Source organism: Coenobita brevimanus, unplaced genomic scaffold (assembly GCF_032717465.1).
Source record: "Coenobita brevimanus isolate Jiangsu-jjx unplaced genomic scaffold, ASM3271746v2 jjx.HiC_scaffold_2836, whole genome shotgun sequence".
NCBI classification, from domain to species: domain Eukaryota; kingdom Metazoa; phylum Arthropoda; class Malacostraca; order Decapoda; family Coenobitidae; genus Coenobita; species Coenobita brevimanus.
The window spans coordinates 41302-66698 of record NW_027643803.1 but is presented as its reverse complement, the minus strand read 5'-3'; the positions used below and the strand labels follow the sequence as shown (position 1 = coordinate 66698).

The window sequence follows — 25397 nt, the reverse complement described above, 5'->3', positions numbered from 1 at the left end:
TATTATGGAACTTATCACTGTAAAGCATTTATTTTAGGTGAATAACCAAGGGGACGCATTCCTGCCTAATAACTATAGATTCATGAAATTCATGCAAGGTCACATGCTATAAAACTGCTTCAAAGAAACTTGGATTTTCATACAAAATCCATAATGTCTACCCTAATGAGCAGTTAGCTGTAATTTGCAAGTCATGTGCAGTCTCAGCATAAATAATGCTTTCCCATGTGGAGTGGATGTGGAGATGTTCCACTAAAACAACTGGACAAAATTCAGAGCAAAGCTTTATGAATTATTAATAATCCTGCAATTATAAATTAACTACCTCTCTTACAAGTCAGACAAAGTATTGCCTCCCTTGAATTATTTTACAGACACTTTTATGGCAAATTCTCAGACAAAGTTGCATCCATTGTGCCACCTCTCCATACATTCCCCTGTGCTACATGGGCATCTGGTAGCACCATGATTTGACTGTCACACTGCCATATTGTAGAACTTCTGCATATCAGAATTCCTTTATTCTCCAAACTACTTCTCTCTGGAACTTGATTCCCCAGATTTTTCCCCAAAACTTCAGCCTTCAGCAGTTTAAGTCAAACTGTTGCAGAGTTTTTATAAATGGAGGATACCTGTAATTTGGTGTATGATATTTTGTTTTGTTTGGTTTTTCCTTCCTCTGTTTGTCCTTTGTTTAGAAAAAAAAAAAAAAAAAAAAAGACAAGAACCAAGTAAATTGCAGGTTGAAGTTGCCCTTGCATTCAATCATCCTCCTTTCAGGGGATAGGAAGACTGGGAGGGCTTGTATAACTGGGCAGTAGTATCACCCCATTACACTGGTGTCACCTTGTGAAGTCATCCCTATCCAGAACCATGTAACCTTTTGATACTGCCAGACCAATTTTCAGTCAGCAATACTCACACTCCATGATGGATTTCACCATGGGTGTCTGGAAAGGGGGGCAAGGGGGGGCAGTTGCCCCACCTTAGAATTCCAAAGTGTGTCTGGAACTTTTCCGGACCTCACGTATATTTCCATTCCTTTGAGTTATAGCACATCAGCATATGAAGACTTTTCGCCTGCAATTTAAGTACATCTTGATACTATATTTTATAGTGAATTATATGTTCGGTCGGCACATATATGTATAATTTCTTTTATTTTGCCCCCCCTTACAAAAAATCCTGCAGATGCCCCTGGATTTCACAGTTCATCCAGTGTATCTGTGTCAACACGGGTGAGCACATTGGTGAACGCGCCACATGAAAGCATCTGTGTACCATCTTCATCATTGTCACATAGGTTCTTTTCATGTAACCTTTTGTTGTAACCAAACAGCTCTTAGCAATACTTACATTCCATAATGGATTCCTGCCGTACATCTAGTGTGTCTGCATCATCAATGAACTTGTCTTGTGAAAGCACCTGTGCGTGATTGTCATTATTTCATATAACCCTTTGATATATTCAGACCAGGTGATGACATAATTATGGAGGTATGCAAAATGTAGGAGGACTGCTTGATGTAACAGAATGGGTTAAGGTAAGCCTGTGCCCATGGTCAGACACGATGAAATGGCTGTTAATCCTTTGCCCAGAGTTAACACATAAAGAAAAAGAGAAAAAAAACTCACGCTCCATGATGGATTCCTCTAGTTCATCCGGTGTGTCTATGTCATCTGGCGTAAGCATATCAGTGAACTCATCATGTGAGAGCATCTGTGCGTCATCGTCGTCGTCGTCATCATTGTCATTGGTGTGTTGGCTGAGGGAGGAGAGGGAGTGTTGGTCGTCCTCCACTGCCACTGTCAGAAGCTCCTCTGTCACTGTCAAACGTTTCTTCCGGGTCACCTCCAAGCTTGACGGACGCTCTGTAGAAGAGATGCTCAAAAATAAGAAACTGGGAGTGAGATTCTTGAACATAACTGTATTTATGATCAAGGCCCTGTTATAACTGTGATATGTATTCCCAGGAAGGACAAAGAAAGGACAGTACAGTGTCTTCCCATGTCTCTTGTTCTTCCCAGAAAAAGAAATCTTGGTTATGAGAGATATTATCGTAGGTTAATATATATATTTTTTGAGGGAAGAACAAGAAAAGGGCAGTACAGAATCTCTCATATCTCTGGTTCTTCCTGTAAAATACATATAAGTTATAACAGGGAATCGATTGCAAATGTGTTTGAGAATCCCACCTTGGGATTGGATTCATAAATACACATAGCCCCGTATTCTCTTTGGTTAAGTAGGCCTAGATTTTATCTGTGTGTCTGATATAATGTACCATTGTATCTCTGTTTCTAATATACTGTTGATATATACAGTTAACTTTTGTGGTACATGGGGGGGACAATCATCCTGTCACTCAGTGTAGGGATGCCCTATGGTCTCTACACTGAGTGACAAGCCTAAAGGTTTCCTGTACCCTGGAAACCATTTACTACACTGGGTGGTAACCATATAACTGGGGCTTTTGGCAAGGTTAAGTATACCCCAGATTCCCCTATCAAAAATCACTTATCATGGCAAATGTTTTGGAGAGCCTCAGAGGACCCAATACCAGCCAAGGACCCCAACCAAATGGACAGGTTTCATGGCCATGTGGAATGTGAGAGGTGTGAATCAGGACAGCAAGAGGGCGGAAGTGGTGAATGTGTTCAAGAGTGCGAGATATGCCATGATGACACTGTGTGAAACAAAGATGAAAGGGTGTGCAGTGGAGGAGTGGGAGGGTGTAAAGTGTGTGAGGTCGGGCATGAATGGGCGAGGAAGATGCAAGGAAGGAGTTGCTTTGTTGATGAATGAGGTGTGGCAGAATGGAATGAGAGATTACAAATGTGTCACCTTGAGATGTATGTCATGTTCAAGTTTGAGAAGGTGAAAGTGGCTGCCACTCTGATTCTAGCATATGCACAGTGTGATGACAGGAGTGAGAGAGAGAAAGACAGGTTTTGGAATGAGCTGGATGAAGCAGTGGGAGAAATGCCTAGGAGCTAGAAAGTGATTGTAATGGGCAATATGAATGGAAGAGTAGGCACTGGTCCTGAGGATGACATAATGGGTTGTAATGGAGTACCAGGAGAAATTGATAACGGGAAGCAACTGAAGGATATATGTCAGGAAAGGAGGTCCTGCATTTGTAACTCGTATTTCAAACACAGAGATGCACATAAATATACATGGTATAGAGGGAATGGGGATCAAGTTGAATGAAGCCTGATTGATTATGTGCTTGTGGAGGTCGATGCTGGGAATGGTTGCTGATACGAAGGCAGTAAGAGGACGATGTGGTCTGTCAGATCATATGATTGTGGTATGCAAGATCAAGCTGAAAGGAGTGAGGTGGACCAGGAGAGAGAGGAGCAGTCAGGGAGAAATTCTGAAAGTCGAGAATCTGAGGATCAAAGAAATGGATGAATACAGGACCAAAGTAGGGGAGGAGTTAGAATCAGTATATTGGAATGAAATGGATCTGGACATCCTGTAGAATGCATATAGGGATTGCTTAGTTAGGAATGCTGAAGTGGTGTGTGGTGTGGCAAGAGTAACAACAAAGAAGAAAGGTACGGCATGGTGACGTGAAGAGATTAAGAGAGCGGTGAAGGAAAAGAGAACAAAGTGGCTGGAGTGGTTAAAGGACAGGGGTTCAATTGAAATAAGAACTGAATATATTGAGTGCAAGAAGCATGAAAAGAGACTAGTGAAGAGGAAAAGGAGATAAATGATGATCAAGGAAGAAAAATGAATGCAAATTCCTCTGAAAATAGGAAGTTATACTGGAAAGAGGTGCAGAAATGTAGAAGTGACAGTGGAAAGAAATGTGAAAGAGTGAAGGCCGTAAGTGGTAGATTTTTAACCCATGGGGATGAAGTAGGGACAAGATGGAGAGAATATTTTGAAAGCTTGGTGAATACATATAGAGAGAGCAGAGCCACTGTAAACATGATTGGGTTTGAGGATGCGCAGAGGAATGCAGTGATAGGAAACGTGACACTTGCACAGGTGAAGAATGCTGTGAAGTGGCTGAAACATGGGAAAGTAGTTGAGGTGTATGCAGAGATAATTAAGTGTAGTGGAGAGAGCAGAATGAAGTGCTTTTTGGAGATATGTAAGAAGGCATGGATGAGTGAAACTGTGCCAGCAGATTGGAAAAAGGCTATGATTGTACCCCGGTAGTTGAGCAAAGTGGGTACAAGGATTATTGTGGCATAAGTTTATTAAGTGTGGTAGGGAAGGTATTTGGAAGAATTATTATAGAGAAAGTAAGAAAGATATCAGAAGTCCTAGTGAGTGGTGAACAGGGTGGCTTTAGGAGTGCCAGAGAATGTGTGGATCAAATATTTGCTGTGAGACAAATAGTGGAGAAGGCTTGTGAGAAGGACTTTAAGGTGTTTATGGCATTCAAGGATCTGGAAAAAGCATACAGCAAAGTAGATAGAGAAGGATTGTGGAAGATTTTGCACATGTACGATGTAGTTGGGAAACTGCTAGGTGCCATCAAGAGTTTTTATGATAGCAAATGAAGCATGTGTAAGGGTAAATGGGCATCTAAGTGAATGGTTCATGATCGGTGTGGGTGTGTGACAAGGTTGTGTGATGTCCCCATGGTTGTTCAGTATATATATGGATGGGGTGATGAGAGAAGTAAAAACATGAGTAATGGAGAGAGGGATGGCATTGGTATTGAATGATGATGGATGGAATATCTCAAATTTGTTGTATGCTGATGATAGAGTACTACTTGCAAATACTGGACAAGAACTTAGTAGACTAGTGCAGAGTTTTGCAGATGCCTGTAACTGTCGTGCCTTGAAAGTAAATGTAGAAAAGAGTAAAGTGATGGTTATTGAGAAAGAAGGTGACTCCCAGTGTGATGTTACAGTGAATGGAGAAAGACTGCAATTGGTGAGAGAGTTCAAGTACCTGGGTACAGTGATAGAAAAGAGAGGAAAATGTGCAAAAAAAGTGGAAAGTCAAGTGACACAAGGAAGTAAAGAAGCTGGTGCTATTAAGACCTTGATAACAAACAGAGGCTTGAGTGTTGCAGCTGTGCGAGGCTAACATGAAGAAGTGTTCATGCCAACTTTAACATATGGATGTGAGAGTATGGTGTGGCATGAAAATGAAAAGTCAAGAGTGAGAGCGGTAGAGATGGGACTGCTGAGGATTGTATGTGGAGTACAGAGAGTGGATAGGATACAAAATAATGATTCGTGAACAATGTGGAGTGAGGAAGTCTGTGGACACCAGAGTCAGAGAGAGTGCACTGAGATGGTATGGTCATATGGAGAGAATGGATAACAATAGAGTGGTGCAAAAAGGTATATCTGAGCAAATTTGAAGAAGGGAGGAGGCGAGGTAGGCCAAGGAGAAGGTGGAGGGGTATGGTGGATGAGTGTGTGAGGAAGAAAGGTATGGAAGTCAGTGAGGCTAGGTAACTGACAGGAGATCAAGCTGGCTTGATGAATGTTGTGAGAAGAAGCTCATGATCAGGGATTTGGCACCCCTTTTTAACGTGATAGCATCCAGAGTGATTATATTGGATACGTTTATGTGAAACTACAGAGTGTGGTGAATGTTTTTAACGTATCAGATAGATCCAGGATTCTGGAGGCTTGAATGATGAGTGAATGGAAGCATGGACCATTGTACTGGGCAAATTTGGGCTGTCTAGACATTGCTGCTCCTCACCCTGCCCTAGGGTGGGAAAAGAGGTCCGGATGATACTGACTTTCAGTTATCTGCCATCACAATATACGGCTGAAGGCAGTATCTGGCGCTGCTGGCTCAGCTCTGTTAAAGCAATATCATTCATGGGAAAGTTTTTAGGATAGAGGGTCGACAGGGATAGTAACACAGTATCCTGCTCGACGCTGAATGTCGAGCCGATGGAGGGTATTATGCAATATCTGGTGTTTCACTTTATTTGGCATAGGGCTTGGCTGAATTATGCGGGATAATTGAAAGTTTACTGTACACATTTACAGTCACACTCTTCAGCCAGTCATCTGGAACAACACACTGATATATAATTGAGTTTTTCAAATCAGCAACTAAACCCACTCATATATATCTCCTGAGGCCTTCAGCTTTTCAGCAGTAAATCCAGAAACACCCACCACCTTCCCCAACTGCATATTGCCTATCGCTCTGCTCCCAGTATCAGCATCAATCAAAGTTCAAGGGCCAAACTTTGGATCTGCTGACTCTAAACTTTCCCTGTTCCAGTCAGACTCCTCATTCAGCAAACAGTTATAATGCTCTCTCCAGGGATCTTTAATATCTTCACTGTCTACCATTACCATTTTTTCATCATTCTTCATATACTGCTTACCTATGATATCCCTGTTTTCCCTTTTTGTCTGATTTTCTACCTTAAATACCACGTTCTTCCTTTTCAGATGAATAATGTTGGCAGTGATGATGATGATGATGATGATGATGATGGTCCTTTATGTATTATAAGTTGATGATGATGATGGTGGTGGTGGATCCTTGATGCTTCCTAAGTTTATAGTGATGATGATGACAATGAGAGTGATGATGTTGATGAAGATTCTTTACATATCCTAAGTTGATGATGAGAATAATGATGATCCTTTACCTTTCCTAAGGGTGACCTGGCCGGTTGGGGGTGAGACAACAGCGGTGTAGAGAGAATAATCGTCCTCTGTAGGGGTGACAGGTGGCTGTGAGGTTTCTTCCCTCTCTGCAAGTCGCACTCCCCCACACTCCTCACTGCCAGGCTCCACCAGGTATCGGAGGGTTGTCGGGGAGCTTGGGAAGTCCACTGGGGGTTGACAGGAAGGGAAATTGACAGATAGACTGATGCTTTAGTTTACTGGATGAATAAGTAGATTAGACAGATTGGTAGTTAGAATTATAGACTGTTTTTTACAATTGACTTATATGATCACATGCTTTTATGTCTGTAACATTTAGCACATTTTTTTCATTGGTGTTTTTCACTGCTACATTGCCCATTTTTCTCATTATACCTGTATGTTCATTTCCTCACTTATATGATTGCTAGAACACTAAATTCATTAAAAAATCATTTATTATACAATCCATCCACCCATCCATCATCCAATCCTACATTGCCCCTTGAGGAGTGTAGGAGCCCGGGGCTAGGCAGTTGGTTCTGACATTTAAGATGAGAGTGACCAGCCTCACTCATCCCTGAATGGCACTACATGAGCAATCAACCCCAACCACCCCCTGGATATAAACCTTCACCGCTCAACCCCAATCACCCCTTGGATATAAACCTTCACCGGCTCAATCTGATTGGAGTGCAATAATTACCCACAAAACCACCAGGAGCCAAAATTTGGTTATATGGTTACCACCCAGTGTAGTAAATGATTTCCTGGTGTACAGGAAACCATCTGGCTTGTCACTCAGTGTAGAGTCACCCACAGGCAGAAGGAAGAGGAAAGAATGAAGGAAAGAAAGACAGAAGAAGGAGTGTAAAGTTACCCATAGGCAGAAAGACAAGGAAAGAATGAAGGAATGGAAGACAGAAGAGGATGGAAGGAAAGAAGGATGGAGGAAAGGAAAGGGCAGACACCCAACAGCAGCACTACACTGAGTGAGTGGATGGTGAGCATTCCCACCCACTTTCAAAGATGCATCCCATTCATATAATGATGGCATGCTGTTGATAAATAAGTAGACATTTTGTTGACCACAATAACATTCCTCTGTAGGCATAAATTTATAAAACTGCATTTTTCTTTTCTCCATCCAGTTGACACTACATCAAACTCAGTCTGTAACTTGCTTAACATCATACATGTACCATGTCCACTAACAATTACAGAATATATAGAAGAGTATGTATAATGCATGAATATTATAACCTCTTTCATGTTGTCTCTATATCAGAAAGGGTGTACTTAGGGTGTGTGTGAAGTTGAAGGGTGTATTATTATTATTTTTATTATTATTATTATTATTATTATTATTATTATTCTGTGGTAGGTGGGGGCACTCACCATCCACTCATTCAGTGTAATGCTGCTCGCAGGTGCCAGCCCTTTCCTCTCCTCCTTCCTTCTTTCCATCCTTCCTCTTCTGTCCTTCTTTCTTTCCTCTTCCTTCGGTCTGCGGGTGACTCTACATTGAGTGACAAGCCAAATGATTTCCTGTACACCAGGAAGCCAAATGCTGCACTTGGTGGTAACTATATAACCAGATTATGGCGCCTGTGGTTTAGTTGGTAATTAAGGCGCTCCAATCAGATTGAGCCGATGGAAATTTATATCCAAGGGATGGTTGGGGTTTATTGCTCATGTAATGCCACTCAGGGATGAGTGCGACCAGTCACACTCATCATCAATGTCAGGACCAACCTGCCTTGCCCCGGGCTCCTACTCTCCTCGTGGGGCAACACAGGATTAGATGATGGATGGATGGATGGATGGATGGATGGATTATTATTATTATTGTTATTATTACATGATTGGATGATGGATGGATGGATGAATTATTATTATTATTATTATCATCATCATGATAGAGAAGTTAGAAGGAGAGTGGAAGATAAAAATGGTAGATTGATGGTGGAGAGGGGAGAAAAAGTGAGTAGACGGAGAGAACACTTTAAGGAACTGTTAAACATAGAGAATGAAAGTAATGTGAGTATAAGTGGCTTGGGAGTGGCTGGGAGCAGGAGGTAGGTGAGAAGGGAGGAAGAGATCAGTAGGATGGAAGTAGTGGAAGCAATGAAGTAAGTAAAAATGGGGAAAGCTCTAGGAATTGATGAGGTGTGTGGTGAAATGTTAAAGCATGGGGAAGAGATAGTAGTGAAATGGATATGGAAGATGTGAAGATTGGCTTGGTAGGAAGATAGAATCCTAGAGGATTGTAAGTCAAGTATAATTTTTTCCCTGTACAAAGGAAAAGGTGAAAAAGAAGTGTGTATCAATCATAGGGGTATTTGTGTAATAGGAACAGTATATGGTAGGATGCTTACTGACAGAGTTAGAGAAATAACAAAGGAATAAGTTGGAGAAGAAGAGGGAGATTTTAGGAAGGGAAGAGGTTGTGTAAATCAGGTACTCATCCTTAGGTCTTTAGTGGAAAAGTTTCTAGAGAAGGGAAAGAAGTTGTATGCAGCCTTCATGGATTTGGAGAAGGTATATGACAGAATGGATAAACATAGCATGTGGAAAATATTAAAAATATACAGTAAAAGTCCTGCAATCTGAATGACAGGGGACTGAGGGTCTTTTGAACACCTTTTTTTTTTTGAGAGAGAGAGAGAGACCTCAGAAAACAATAGAAATATGTACATGATCATTAAATAAACACTTAACATAATATGGGTCATTGTTTTACTCGCTGGCAATGCATAAAGGTGTAGCTGAATAGTTGCAGGCAGTTATTCCAAGTCCAAGAGCAAGTCCAAGCCAGATAAATCCTTTGATAAAGCCCAGACAAAGCCCAGAGAAACAATCGTCTTGATAACTTAGTTTTCACTCAGTTCACTAAACAGTAACTTACTGTAATTCACTTAATTTTCACTTAATACACTTATATTTATTACTGCATTTAAAATTATCTGCCAGCTCAAAAAATTTGGAGTATTGGGATATTCAGATTATTGGTGGTTGGATTAAAGGACTTTTACTTAATAGAGTAGATGGGAAGCTGCTGAATGCTGTGAAGAATATGTATGAGGGTGCTAAGGCTGCAGTGCGTGTGGATGGTGAACTGAGTGAATTTTTCTATCTGAATGTTGGATTCAAACAGGGATGTGTCATGACTCCATCATTGTTCAATCTGTATATGCATAGGATTATAAAAGAGATGCAAGGTAGAGCAGTGAATACTGGTGCAGCCCTAATGAGAGAGAGCAGCATTTGGAAACTTCCTGTTCTGTTGTTTGCAGATAATACCGGTACTGTATTGTTAAGAAAAGACAAAGGGGAACTGCAAGGCTTGGTGAAAGAGTTTGGGAAAGAATATAAGAAATGGAATCTAAAGGTGAACATAGGGAAAAGTAAAGTTATGGTCTTGGAGAGAAATGAAGTCACTGAATGGTCTGTGAGGTTGGATGATGTGGAAATGGAAAATGTGAGTCTGTTTAAGTACAGTACTTGGGTAGTGTGATGAGTAACGGTGGAAGTTTGGAGGATGAAGTGCTTCAAAGGGTACAACAGGGAAGAAAGGTTGCTGGTGCTTTGAAAACGGTGATAAAAAATAGAGAAGTGAGCATGGAAGTAAAAAAGCCGCTCCATGAGAGTATTGTGAAACCTGCTGTAACATATGGAAGCAAAGCTTGTGCCTTGTTGGAAGGACAAGTCAAGTGTGACAGCAGTGGAAATGAGTTATCTGAGAGGAGCATGTGGAGTTACATGGAGAGACAGACAAATGAGGAAGTGAAGAAGCATTGTGGTGTGGATGTGTATGTGACAGAAAGGATTAGGAGAAATACACTGGCCATGTGGAAACAATGGAGAGTGAGAGACTAATGAGGAGAGTGTATGTGAGTGAGGTGGAGGAGGGGAGAGGGAGGAGGAGGCCAAGAATGAGATGGAGGGATGGAATAGAGAGGTATGTGAGAGGGGTGTGTGAGCTGAGGGGAGGGCAGTGAAATGGCAAGGGACAGGGTGATGTGGAAGTGATTTGTTCGTGGCTACCCTTTACAGGATCAAGGCGACTGGGAGTTGATAGATAGGTAGACAGATTATTATTAGTAGTAGTAGTAGTATTAGGATTAGTATCAGTATTGTTATTACTATTATTACATGGAACTGAGGGTCTTTTTATTGTTTTTTTTAGGACTATTAAGAGGGGCCTTTGAAAACATTTCAAATATGTACATGATCTTTAAATAAACACATAAATGATATGAATTATTGTTTTACTCACTGGAAATGCATAGAAGTGTTGATGAATAGAAGAAGGCACGTATATCCAAGTCCACGGGCAAGTCCAAACCAGATAAATCCTTAGATATAGCCCAGAAGAATTGGAAAAACACCAGAAAAAATAGAAAATTTTTGCCTTGGCAAATTCTGAATACTGGAATTTTCGGATTATTGGTGGTCGGATTGGAGGACTTTTACTGTATTATTAATATTACTATTCTATCTATCCATCTATCTATCTATTGCCTGATGGCTCAATCCCATAAGGGGTGACCACAAACAAATGGCCTCCATGTCGCCCAGTTCCCCGCCATTTCACTGCCCTCCTCCTAGCTCAAAACCTCCTCTCTCATATACCTCTCCACTCCATCCCTCCATCTCATCCTCAGCTGCCCCCTCCCTCTCTCCCTCTCCCCTTCACTCACATACACTTTCCTCATCAGTCTCTCACTCTCCATCCTCTCCACATGGCCAAACCACCCCAGTGTATTTCTCCTAACGCTCTCTATCACATCCACATCCACACCACAGTGCTCTTTTACTTTCTTATTTGTCAGACTGTCTCTCCATGTAACCTCACATGCTCCTCTCAAATAACTCATTTCCATTGCCATCACTCATGACTTGTGTCCTTCCAACAAGGTCCAAGCTTCACTTCCATATGTTAGAGTTGGCATCACAATACACTACTATCATGCAGGCATTTTTTTTAAATATCATGCTCAGTTCCCTATTTCTTATCGCTGCTTTCAAAGAACCAGCAACCTCTCTTCCTTGCTGCACCTTTTCAAGCACTTCATCCTCCAGACTCGCACCCTTACTCATCACACTACCCAAGTACTCGTGCTTAAATGCACTCACATTTTCCATTTCCTCGTCATCCTACCTCACTGTACATTCACTGACTTCATTCCTCTTGAAGACCATAAATTTATTCTTTCCTACATTATTATTATGGAGAATGTGAGTACATTCAAGTACTTGGGTAGTGTGACGAGTAAGAATGGAACTTTGGGGGATGAAGTATGTGAAAGGGTACAGCAGGGAAGGAAGGTTGTTGGTTCACTGAAAGCAATGATGAGAAATAGGGAGGTGAGTATGGAAGTTAAGAAGTCACTGCATGATAGTATTGTGATCCCTACCCTGATGTATGGAAGTGAGGTGTGGACCTTGCAAGAGGGAAACAAGTCAAGAGTGAGAGCAGTGGAAATGAGTTACTTGAGAGGAGCATGTGGAGTGACATGGAGGGACAGGTTGACGAATGAAAAAATGAAGGAACGTTGTGGGGTGGATGTGGATGTGGTTGAGAAGATTAGGAGATATACACTGAGGTGGTTTGGACATGTGGAGAGAATGGAGAGTGAAAGACTGACTAAGAGAGTGTATGTAGGTGAGGTGGAGGGAAGGAGAGGGAGGGGTAGACTGAGGATGAGGTGGAGGGATGGAGTTGAGAGGTACCAGTATATGAGGGAGGGGGGGGTGAGTTGGGGGGAGGGTAGTCAAATGGTGGGTGACAGAACGACTTGGAGGCGTTTTGTCTGCGGCCACCCTTTGCGGAATTAGGGCGTCGGGCTATAGATAGATAGATGATATGGGAGGAAATATTGTACTGAACAGCAGAATTATTATGACTCCTATGCCCACAAACGTCAGCTGTGTTTACAGCCACAGCCCTTGCATCTACTTCTTCCCCATCTGACCACTGTCACTCCATCCCTCACTCACCACTCAGCTGTTTTGCAGAAAATAAAATAAATATGTAGGAATTGCAGGCACAGTAATTTTGTCTGGCAAAACAAACATTTATTCCTGTCAACTAGATTTCTCTTCTTTGCCAGAGCAAATGCAATGACGAGTGAGTGCCCTGGGACACCACTTATCCCCCAGCCTCAAAGAGACCCATGATGATGGCTCAACAGGACCTGGTACTCAATAATTTTAGTTACACCTGTTTGGTTAGTGTGTTACATCTACTCAACCTCTGATCACTCTTTCAGTTATACTCATAGGTGATATGGTGATGGAAAGTAGTCAGATAAGGCATTAAAGGAGGTCTAGGGATCAGTCTAAGGTTCTATCTATTTATCTATAGCCCGACACCCAAATCCCGCAAAAGGGTGGCCGCAGACAAAACGCCTCCAAGTCGCTCTGTCACCCACCATTTGACTACCCTCCCCCCAACTCACTCTCCCCTCCTTCATATACCTCTCAACTCCATCCCTCCACCTCATCCTTGGTCTACCCCTCCCTCACCCTCCCTCCACCTCACCTACATACACCCTCTTAGTCAGTCTTTCATTCTCCATTCTCTCCACATGTCTAAGGTTGCTGTTGTTACTTTTACAGAGGGGGAAGGGTGTGGGTTCCACCTGGCCTCAAACATAGCCTTATTAAACCCATGTTTTAATTGTCCCGGTATCCCATTAATCATTATCCGATCCACTTTCCATAATTTAACCCCATCGGATAATGGTGGTGTGCTGTACTGGCATTATTCTTAGGCATCAGAGTATTGAATCACCCTGTAGAAACTTGAAGCCTGCTTTTAAATGCAGAACTTGGGGAGGCAAGAGGGAGGGTTGTACCTTACCTGTCTGGTTCACAGATCACTGTCTCTGTCTGTCTGTACCTCATAAATGTTCATTTAAAAAAAAGATCAGTATTACTGTCAGGAACTGTGCATTACTTGTCTCTGGTCAACAGATTTCTCTGTTAGGCAAGGTGTACTGCGGGTGTGTGATGCTGAGGACAGGAATGAGAATTGCAGATGGATGCTGCAGATGATAAGATGTAAAGTTTTGCAAATGGCTGTACACAACCTGTCTGGGAATACATTACCTGTCTCTAACTGTACCTTACCTGTCTCTGGCTCATAGATCTCTGTGTCAGGTAGGGTGTACTCTGGATGTGTGAGGTTGAGAGGTGTGCCCCTGTGTGCGATGGGGGCCTCCGCTCCACTGAGGGCAAACATCTCCTCCTCCTCCTCAATCGCAGCGCCCACCAGGCGCCCATTCTGCTTGAACACAGCATTAATGTCTGCAGTTCACTGAGATGGTTAACCATGTTGAAAATATGGAGAATGACAGACTGACCAGGAAAGGGAATGTCAGTGAGGCAGAGGGTAGGGGGAGTGGGAGACCATGCATGAGATGAAGGAATGGGGTGGAAAGGTATATGAGAGAGGGGATATGAGCTGGAGAAAGAGAGAGCAGCCTCTTGGCAGAGGACAGGGTGACATGGAGATGATTCGTTTGTGATTATGTTTTCCATGATTAAGGTGTCTTGCTATAGGCAGATTGATGGTGAATTGTTTAGCAATGAAGATAGTATTAGCATTAGAATAATTTAAAAGAAAGAAAAAACCTGTCTGACACTATACTGCTTTACTGTACACAACAAGTTCAAGTGTTGTATAAGAAACTTTAATTTCTTACTCCTTTTAATTTTTTACTCTTTATTTTGAATATTTACCAGGAGCAGACTGTAGCACCAGTTGAACAGGGCGACACTTCTGAGGTGGAGGGCAAGCTTGTGCCAGGGAGAGCTGGAGCCCTCATTTCACCAGCCCTCAGGAATTGATCCTTACCATCACCCTTTGCTGAACATTTTCAGTGCTTTCATTTACACAAAGAGTAGGCCAGCATATTCTCTTAATACCTGTACCTTCAACTGTCTACACCACACTATATGCACGTAAAATATCACACCTCCTATTTCCATTCCCTTTACCAATGGCCACTACATTAACATCAGCAAACGAGGTGATATCTCGGATTGCCACCACCGGCAAGGTAGGGCTGGCAGCACAGGGTCCTCCTGGTTGCCATGAAGCGACTGTACCAGCAGCAACTGTTGCAAATTCTGTTCTTGCTTGTCAGTGGAGAAGAGCAGGTGCAGCCTTATTCTTCGCCAGTGTCCGTGCTTTCGGTACCAATTAGAATTCAGTTCATTTTTTCCTACAGTCCATATCCTCTCTAGCCTTGTTCCTCACAGAACCCCAAATTTCTCCCTCTACCGAATTTCCCCATTTTGTTTTCCTGGTTACCATCTCCTCACAAACTTCTGTAACAAGGGCGGCACCTGTTGTTATACCAAATCTGAATATGCAGTTGACACTGTTTTAAACTTCACCTCAACTAATTTTGATTACTCACTGTATAAACTAAATTATCTAAATATTACCAAATGTGTCTGTGTAGTCTATCACTCCCCCAGTGCTTCTTCATAACCCAGTGTATTTGACTCCATATCCACACAGCTGAGTAACTTTAACTTTGTCCTTAGCACCAAGATTACCATTTTGGGTGATTTTAACGTACTTAATGTTGAATGGTTATTGCGTTCTGCCAGGATTGACGATGCTGGTCTAGAGTGCGAGCCGTTTGCAGAATCATTTAATCTCACACAGTTGGTAAAGCAACTAACCAGAATACCAGATAATCCTGGCCATAATGCCCATCTCTTGGATCTGTTCCAGACAAATAATCCAGATCAATACAGGATAGAAGTACTGTCACCACTTGGATCCTCTGACCACAGTCTCATCAAAGCCTCATTAGTCAGCCCCCCCAGACCTCCCTATTCTGAACCTGTCAAGGTGACCCAATGGCACATTGATTATCTTGCTGACATTCCATGGCAGGCTATCTTCTCTAGTGATGTCAATTCTGTCCAGTCCCACATTAATGACTTAATACTGCCTGGTATAGATTTATTCATACCAGGTCAACAGTTAAGTAAAAGATCAAACTCTCCAAAATGGTTTGATAACAACTGTGCCAGAGCAATGGCCCAAAAGTCATTAGCATTTTTTTTTTTTTTTTTTTTTTTTTTACGTGTCCGACTCTGAGCAGAGGTTCAGGGCCTATTTCTTGGGGGCAGTGGCCTATCCCAAGGCCCAGTAGTCCTCCTACATCTCCACATGTCACCACTTTGGCGCTAACACCCACTGTCCATACTGAATACATATTAGGACCGTCTCATACAAGACTGGTGTACTGGTATTAGTGGGGGTACTTTTATGACATGTCGGCAAGTCATCTGGTAGATCAGGAAAGTCTGCTTTTTAGGACATTCAAATCCTTAAACTGTTCCCTGCCCCAGCCGGGATTCAATCCTGGGTCCATCAGGACTGCAAGCCGCCTCTCTACCGATTCAGCCACCGCATATAACTCTTACGTGTACGAAAAGTGTTAAGGATATGTATGATAAAAATGGTTTAATATATGGGACAGTACAAGTCTGACTCATTCCTGTGAAGATACAATTAGGTAAGAACACACACACACACACACACACACACACACACACACACACAATGTATACATTATCATTACCTCAGTGCAGTCTGTATCACTAAAGTCTTACCTGCATGGGGAACCTGAGAGGGTCTCGAACAGACTGCTGGTAGGAGTAAATAGGAGGTGGGATGGATGTGTGATCTGAGAGGGGAGACTGGTTGGCAAGGGTACCACTGCTGCTGCTGCCACCTTCAGACAAGTCCATGCTCTCTTCACTGCCTGGCTCTCCTGCACTCTCACCCTCCCACCTGAAGAAACGTGAAGCTGTAAGAGTTACTCCCCTCTTTGGAGTGTAGGGATTCAAGACCATGTTATCATAGTCCAAAATATTTAGAGACAGGAGAGAGTAAATGGTAATAGTCAATCCCATGTTGCCCCCTTTAGAATGTATGGGTCTGAGTCTTGGCTACCTTTTTGTATTGTATGATACTGATTACAAAGACATCGACACGCTTGCATTCATTGGCTTCGGTCGCCTAATGACAACTCTAGACACTACTTGATCTCATGCAGCCACTTTGTTGTATGCTTTTTCCAGATCCATGAAAGCCATAAACACCTTATGGTCCTTCTCACAAGTTTTCTTTGTTATCTGTCTCACTGCAAATATTTTATCCACACATCCTCTGGCACTCCTAAAGCCACCCTGTTTATCACTTACTAGGACTTCTGATTTCTCTCTTACTTTCTCTGTAATAATTCTTCCATACACCTTCCCTACCACACTCAGTGAACTTATGCCATGATAATTCATGCACTCACTTCACTCACTGTTATTTTTTTACAGGGGTACAATCACAGCCATTTTCCACTCTGCAGGGACAGTTTCACTCATCCATGCCTTCTTATATATCTCCAACAAGCATTTAATTCCTCTCTCACCACTACACTTAATCATCTCTGCATACACGTCATCAACCCCAGCTGCTTTCCCATTTTTCAGCCGCTTCACAGCACTCTTCACCTGTGTGAGTGTCACGTCTCCTGGCACTGCATTCCTTCTCTGCACACCCCTAAAACCAATCATGTTCACAGCCACTCTGCTCCCTCTATTCCCATTTATCAGGCTTTCAAAATATTCTTTCCATCTGGTCCTTGCTTCATCCCCATGGGTTAATAATCTACCACCTACATCCTTCACACCATCACATTGTCTTTCTTTTTTTCACTTCTACATTCCTGCATCGTTCCAGAAGGAGAGTTAATGAGACAAAAAGCCTTTGACTCCACCTTGTTGAGAAGAGTGTATGTGAGGAGCCTCCCCACACAAGAGAGTTATACTCTACACAGGGGCAAATAAAACATTGTGTGTGTGTGTGTGTGTGTGTGTGTGTGTGTGTGTGTGTGTGTGTGTGTGTGTGTGTAATACTCACACGTGTGGCCGCTACTCACGTGTCGTTCATCTTCACCTAGAAAGAAAAAAAAGAACAGGTTAGAGATAACTCTCTAAGTACAGACTCATTATGGGATCTGGCTATAGATAGATGGATAGACAATTTTTTGTTGTTTCCTTTTTGTCATTTTTTTGCTTACCTTTTGGGGTTCTCTTTTTATCAACTTTATTTTGCCATTTCCATTTTTCTTGTCTGTCTATTTTGTTTAATTTTCTCTATAAAGGCTCCAACATGCTTGCATGAGACAGACTTAGTCACTTAATTACGGCTGTCTGTGCTGCTCAGTCCCTGGCAGCCTCCCTATTCAGTCCTTTATCCCAGAGGTCACACTCTATGACCTCATCCCAGGTCTTTTTTTGGTCTGCCTTTCACAACCCTATCCCCATCGTTCATACTTGTCACTTTCTACACCCAGCTGTCATCCCCCATCCTCTCCAGATACCCAGACCATCTCAGTATACCCCTCCTCACCACAACACCAATACACCTTTTATGTTTTCTATTTATTTCGTATCATATATTTTTTTCTCAATTTTCTTCATTTGTCTTATAATAATTTAGCATTGGTTAAGAAGAGGTACATGATTGGATAATAAGGTGAAGGTCTTAGTGTTTTCTTGGTGGTAGGTAGGGGCACCCATCATCCACTCACTCATTGCAGGGATGCCTTATGGTCTCTAAACTGAGTGACAAGCCAAATGGTTTCATGTTCCGAGGAAACCATTTACTGCACTGGGTGGTAACCATATAATCAGGATTTTTGGCCAGGTTAAATGTCCTTCAGATTCCCCTATCTAAAATCACTTAATCATGGCAAATGTTTCAGAGAGCCTTAGTGGGCCCAATACCTGCCCAGGACCCCAACCAAATGAGTAGATTCGCGTGGCCATGTGGAATGTGAGAGGTGTGAATGAGGAGAGCAAGAGGGTGGAAGTGGCGAATGTGTTCAGGAGTGCAAGATATTCCTTGATGGCACTGTGTGAAACAAAAATGAAAGGATGTGAGCTGGAGGAGTGGGAGGGTGTGAAATAAGTAAGATCGGGCATGAATGGGTAAGGAAGATGCAGGGAAGGAGTTGCTTTTTTGATGAATGAAATGTGGCAGAACTGAATAAGAGATTACAAATGTGTCAGCTGGAGATCTATGTATGTCAACTTCAAGTTTCAGTAGGTGAAAGTGGCAGTAATTGTAGCTTATGCACCGTGTGATGACGAGTGAGAGAGAGAAAGACAGGTTTTGGGATGAGCTGGATGAAGCAATGGGAGAAATGCCCAGGAGCTATAAAGTGATTGTAACGGGCGATATGAATAGATGGAACGGGGATCATGTTGAAAAGAGCATGATTGATTGCGTGCTCGTGGAGAGGTCGATGATGGGAATGGTTGATGATACGAGGGCAGCGAGAGGACGATGTGGAGTTTCTGTCAGATCATAATGACAGTGGTGTGCAAGATCAAGCTGAAACAAGTGAGGTGGACCAGGTGAGAGAGGAGCAGTCAGGGAGAAAGACTGAATGTCAAGACGCTGAGGATCAAAGAAATGGCAGATGAATACAGGACCAAAGTAGGGGAGGAGTTAGAATAAGTGAATTGGAATGAAATGGATCTAGACAGCTTGTGGAATGCATATAGGGATTGCATTGTTAGGAATGCAAGGATCTAGACAGCTTGTGGAATGCACATAGGGATTGCATAGTTAGGAATGCAAAAGCAGTGTGTGGTGTGGCAAGGGTAACAAACAAACAAGAAAGGTATGGCGTGGTGGTTTGAAAAGGTTAAGAGAGCAGTGGAGGAAAAGAGGAAGAAGTGGCTAGAGAGGTTACAGAACAGGAGTCCAGTTGAAATAAGAACTGAATGTACTGAGAGAAGAAGCACATAAAGAGACTAGTGAAGAGGAAAAAGAAGGTAAATGATGATCTAAGAAGAAAAATGAATGAAAATTACTCTGAAAATAGGAAGTTATTCTGGAAAGAGGTGCAGAAATGTAGAAGTGACAGCGGAAAGAAATGTGAAAGTGTGAAGGACGTAAGTGGTATATTATTGACCCACTGGGATGAAGTAAGGACCAGGAGGGAAGAGTATTTGGTAAGTCTGATGAATGTGAATGGAGAGAGCAAAGCGACAATTAACATGACTGATTCTGGGGGTGTACAGAGAAGGAATGCAGTGCCAGGAAACGTGGCACTTGCAAAGGTGAAGAACGCTGTGAAGTGGCTGAAAAATGGGAAAGCAGTTGATGAGGTGTATACAGAGATGAAAAAGTGTAGTGAAGAGAGCAGAATGAAGTGCTTGTTGGGGATATGTAAGAAGGCATGGATGAGTGAAACTGCGCCAGCAGAGTGGAAAAAAGCAGTTATTGTACCCCTGTACAAAAGTGAAGGTGAGTGAAGTGAGTGCAAGAATTTTTGTGGCATAAGTTATTGAGTGTCGTAGGGGAGGTATATGGAAGAATTATTGTAGAGAAAGTAAGAGAGAGTTTGTGGCATAAGTTATTGAGTGTCGTAGGGGAGGTATATGGAAGAATTATTGTAGAGAAAGTAAGAGAGAGTTGTCAGAAGTCCTAGTGAGTGATGAACAGGGTGGCTTTAGGAGTGGCAGAGGATGTGTGGATCAAATATTTTCAGTGAGACAGATAGTGGAGAAGGCTTGTGAGAAGGACTATAAGGTGTTTATGGCATTTATGGATCTGGAAAAAGCATTCAACAAAGAAGACAGAGAAGGACTGTGAAAGGTTTTGCGCATGTGCGGTGTAGATGGTAAGCTGCTAGGTGCCGTCACGAGTTTTAATGAAGGTAGTGAAGCATGTGTAAGGGTAAATGGGCATCGAAGTGGATGGTTCACAGTCGGTGTGGGCATGCAACAAGGTTGTGTGATGTCCCCATGATTGTTAAATATATATATGGATGAGGTGATGAGAGAAGTAAAAACACGAGTAATGGAAAGAGGGACTGTGGTGGTAATGAATGGTGATGGATGGAATATCTCAAATTTGTTGTATGCTGATGATGCAGTGCTACTTCCAAACCCCGTCCAAGAGCTTGGTAGTCTAATTCAGAATTGTGCTGATGTCTGTGAGTGTCATGCCTTGAGGGTAAATGTAAAAAGGAGTAAAGTGATAGTCTCCCAGTGTGATGTTACAGTGAATGGAGAGAGACTGGAATTGGTGAGAGAGTTCAAATACCTGGGTACAGTGATAGAAAAGAAAGGAAAATCTGCTGAATTGGAAAGTAGTGGGACACAAGGAAGGAAAGTAGCTGGTGCAATGAAGGCCTTGACGTGAAACAGAGGCTTGAGTGCTGCAGCTGAGTGATGCATACATGAAGGAGTGTTAGTACCAACTTTAACATATGGATGTGAGAGTACGGTGTGGCATGAAAATGAAAAGTCAAGAGTGAGAGCAGTAGAGATGTGACTGCTGAGGAATGTATGTGGAGTAAAGAGACTGGACAGGATATGAAATAATGTGATTCATGAAAGGTGCGGAGTGAGGAAGTCTGTGGACACCAGAATCGAAGAGAGTGTACCGAGATGGTATGGTCATCTGGAAAGAATGGATAACCACAGGGTGGTGAAAAAGATATATCTGAGCAAATTTGAAGAAAGGAGGAGGCGAGGTAGGCCAAGGAGAAGGTGGAGGGATATGGTGGATGAGTGTGTGAGGAAGAGAGGTATGGAAGTCAGTGAGGCTAGGGAACTGACAAGAGACTGAGCTGGCTAGATGAATGTTGTGAGAAGTGCATGATCAGGGATTTGACACCCCTTTTTAATGTGACAGCGTCTGGATTGACTCTTTGGATACGTTTATGTGAAGCTACAGAATGTGTTGAATGGTTTTGGCGTGTCAGATAGAGCCAGAATTCCAGAGGCTTGAACAATGAGTGAATGGAAGCGTGGCCCGTTGGGTTGGGCAAATGTAGGTTCTCTGAACGTTGTTACTCCTCATCCTGCCCCAGGGTTGGAAAGGGGGTCCAAATGATGATGATGATGATGATGATGACGATTGTTATTACTGTTATTATAATATCCCTACACGACCCCTCACCAACCACTCACTCAATGTAGTGCTGCTTTGGTGTCTGCACTTTCCTCTCTTCCTTCTTTCTTCTTCTTTCATTATTTCCTTCATTCTTTCCTCTTCCTTCTCCCTATAGGTGACTCTGCACTGAGTGACAAGCCAAATGGTTTTCTTTACACCTGGAAACCATTTACTATGCTGGGTGGTAACCATATAACCAAATTATGGCACCTGGTGGTTTAGTGGGTAATTAAGGTGCTCCAATCAGATTGAGCCGGTGCATGTTTATATTCAAGGAATGATTAGGGTTTATTGTTGGGGTTTATTGCCACTCAAGGATGTGAGGCTGGCCACTCTCATCTTAAATGCCAGGACCAGCTTGCCTAGCCCCTGGCTCCTACATTTCTCGTGGGGTGACATTGGATTGGTTGATGGATGAATGGATGGATTGTTATTATAAAATTTTATTTTTGTTACTATTTCTGCTACTATTACTACTGCTAATATTTTTTTTCACTTAAGATCACCTCTATCCATATTTTATATTATAGTGTGAAGATCAGTACCAATCTTCATAATACAAGGCCCCATTTGGAGTTGTAATGTGAAGTACCGGTACTACTGCTACTACTGCTGTTACTATTACTACTACTACTACTACTATACAACAATTGTTATTGGCACCATAACAATTTTCATACTACAGACGAATCTCATATATGATAATACAGTACATGAGAGAGAGAGAGAGAGAGAGAGAGAGAGAGAGAGAGAGAGAGCACAAAAACCAAACACAAAACAGCCAACGAGAACTACAACACTGGAAAAAAAAGAAAAAAAAGAAAAAGGAACTCGAGAGCATAAAAACATGTATGCCTTCAACAGAATACCTTGGGCAATTCTGTGCTGTCTGGACATTGCTACACCTCACCCTGCCCTTGGGTGGGAAAGGAGGTCCGGATGATGATGATGAGGAGGAGGAGGAGGAGGAGGAGAGACACGACGACGACGACGACGACGAGGAAGATGAGTGAAGTTTAAAATATAAGGAGTCGATCACGCATACACAAATAGGGCTCAGAAAACCATATAAACACAACCCTCTACTCCCATCTGATTCTGTGACCTACGTCTTGGCTTCAGTCTTTCTCTCCCTATTTCACTCTCTCGTAAAAGTCTTGGTCCCTGTCGAAACGCCTAAATTTACTGCATTGTCAAAGTGGTTTATGCGTTCGTTCGTTGACGATTTCCTCCCCTATAGGGAGGGCCGGGCCTTACATTAGCCCAGTCACTGGATTTTTGACTGGATTTCTTAGTTGGTTGTGTTGGCTGTATTTGAGGGGGAAGAAACCACCGTGGTGGTTTTGTATGGTCTTTTTTTTTTTTTTTTTTTAAATATTAAATAATATAGCTCACAGGTGCATCATATGCCTGCACACGTTGATGTATAAAAACACCCGCGCACGCAGGCACAAACACACGAGTGATTTTAGAGTGGGAGGGTATAATGGAACAGGTGAACAGGTGACCGTTAGGCGCGGGGATTAGCGGGGATTAACGGTACCTGAACCGTATGGAAGGGGGCATGGTGACTGAGACAGTTGTGGCTGCCTGACTGAGTGATTTTAAAAGGGTGGGGGGGAAGTGTGCAGTGATGTTTGCTAGGGTTGTTATGGGTATATTAGCAATCACTGCAGCAGCTGCTTGTTTAAGTGTCTCCTCGGGGCTGGCTGCCGTATTTATGCGGGGCGTATCTGGGTTGGGGAGATTGACAGGTCTGTTAAATTTATTGGTGTTTCGGCAGCTGAGAATATAGTGGAGAAACGGGAATGGGGTATCAGTGTTGCAGTTTTCACACGTGCTGGGTTGTGCCTCATTTGTGAGTATATGAGCTTTACACTTATATCCCAGGCGGAGGCGTTAATAGCATTTATTGGCTCATATTTTGTAGCGGCAGCATACCATATTGCAGAAGGGGAGCCCGCCTGGACTTGATGCTCGTGTTCTGAGCGGTTGATTGTTGCTGCCTGCATTTTAATTGTTCTTTTGATCTGAGTGAGGCTCGGTGTTATGTCAACCTGAACGTGTCAATATTCCGTGGCTTCTTTGGCTAGTTGGTCTGCCAATTCATTCCCTTTGATACCTACATGGCTGGGTATCCAATTAATTGTGATAGTTCCGCCAGCATCTCGTATTTCTTGCGCGGTGGCGATTATGTCAGTAATTAAATGAGTGTTATCAGACGGCTCCTGTTTTCTTAGCGTTTGTATTGCGCTGGCGGAGTCTGTATGGATGACTGTATGGGATGTTGGGTTGATGTCTAGGGCATCATCCATGGCGGTAAGAATTGCAATTACTGTAATTCAGTCTGGAGTGTAGAGGCTCCATCTGATACACGCAGGCCAAATGAGTGTTCTCGGCATACGACTGCCGCACCTACTTTATTGTTATTCACAGAGCCGTCTGTATAGTAGGTTGATGAGTTGCGGGAGGTGAGGGAGGCAATTTGCATTAAGCTCTCTTGGCGTAATTGTTGTACGGGAGTGAGGGCTTTAGTGGTTTATGCATTGCGGTTTTTTGTTGGTCGGTCCATCCAAAGTCAAGTATCACACGAGGTGGACGTGGTTTTGTGTGTGTGTGTGTGTGTGTGTGTGTGTGTGTGTGTGTGTGTGTGTGTGTGTGTGTGAGCGCGCGTGTTTGCTTCGTGCTCCATGTGTTTTCTGTAACTGTTGCTGCGTTTTTCGTCTGTTTTATATATTTTGTTTGTACTTTGTGTTACTGCAGCTTTATATGCTTGTATGTCTCGTGTGACTAAAGGTGAACTGCTTAAGAACAGTTCCTTTTATAGATACGATTGCTTCTTCCGGAATACAGAAAATGTTTTCAGTTTATTTCGCTCTGTGGACGATTATATAAGAGCGTCGTGGAAAATACTGGAATTAGAAAAACTGCAGTAGATACAGCCTTGTTTACCAGATATCCTGCCCAAGTTTCATTAGCAGATACGTTGTCCAAGTTGAATTAAATCGTCTGAAGTAAGAATAAGCTTGAAGATACGTTGCTGTACTGAAAGTCATTGGATATGCCTTGTTTTATGTCTTTTCGTATGTGGCTGCGAGATAACAGACTCAGGTTCAGTCTTTTATGGCAAGCGTTAATAGATATGCTCAGTGCCTCCTACTTCCCTCTCGTGCAAGGGTGTTTATTATCTATTACACTCCTGCTATTGGTAATTTGTCAAGAGCATGTTTTTAGCTTCCTACCTCCCTCGTGCAAGGCTTTTTACTGCTGATTACACACACCACAAAGGGAGTCGCACACGTCCTGTCTGATTAAACAATGACAACTCTCTCAAATCATTCATGGTCTTCTCATAGCCTTCATCAGCCTCTGAACCACGTAGTCTCGTCTGCTTATACTTGAACTCCTCATAGTCCTCATCAGCCTAAGAACTACCTATGACTAGCATCCAGCACGGTAAATGTTTCCCTGGTGTACAGGAAACCATTTGGCTTGTCACTCAGTGTAGAGTCACCCACAGGCAGAAGGAAGGGGAAAGAATGAAGGAAAGAAAGACAGAAGAGGGGGTGTAAAGTCACCTGTAAGCAGAAGGATGAGGAAAGAATTAAGGAAAGAAAGAGAGAAGAGGATGGAGGGAAAGAAGGATGGAGGAGAGGAAAGGGCAGACCCTCGAGAGCAGCTCTACATCGAGTGAGTGGATGGTGAACGCTCCCACCTACCACAAATAATAATAATAGTAATAATAATAAGTACTTTAATAACCCTGTCTCCTGCCATTTCACTGATC

The 25397-nt window shown here is 42.6% G+C and overlaps 1 protein-coding gene across 1 annotated transcript in view; it reads right to left on the bottom strand.

The window, feature by feature from the left end:
- Nucleotides 1-23622, bottom strand: part of LOC145390107 (uncharacterized) — a 43886-nt gene extending 20264 nt beyond the window's left edge. The window contains exons 1-6 of the mRNA XM_080265166.1: nucleotides 23552-23622; nucleotides 23154-23393; nucleotides 16249-16429; nucleotides 13741-13894; nucleotides 6606-6791; nucleotides 1636-1872 (exon numbers count right to left, since the gene is read on the bottom strand). Coding sequence (XP_080121292.1) covers nucleotides 1636-1872; nucleotides 6606-6791; nucleotides 13741-13894; nucleotides 16249-16429; nucleotides 23154-23393; nucleotides 23552-23622 — 1069 coding nt within the window. The remainder of the gene's footprint in view (nucleotides 1-1635; nucleotides 1873-6605; nucleotides 6792-13740; nucleotides 13895-16248; nucleotides 16430-23153; nucleotides 23394-23551) is intronic.
- Nucleotides 23623-25397: the final 1775 nt, after the last annotated feature.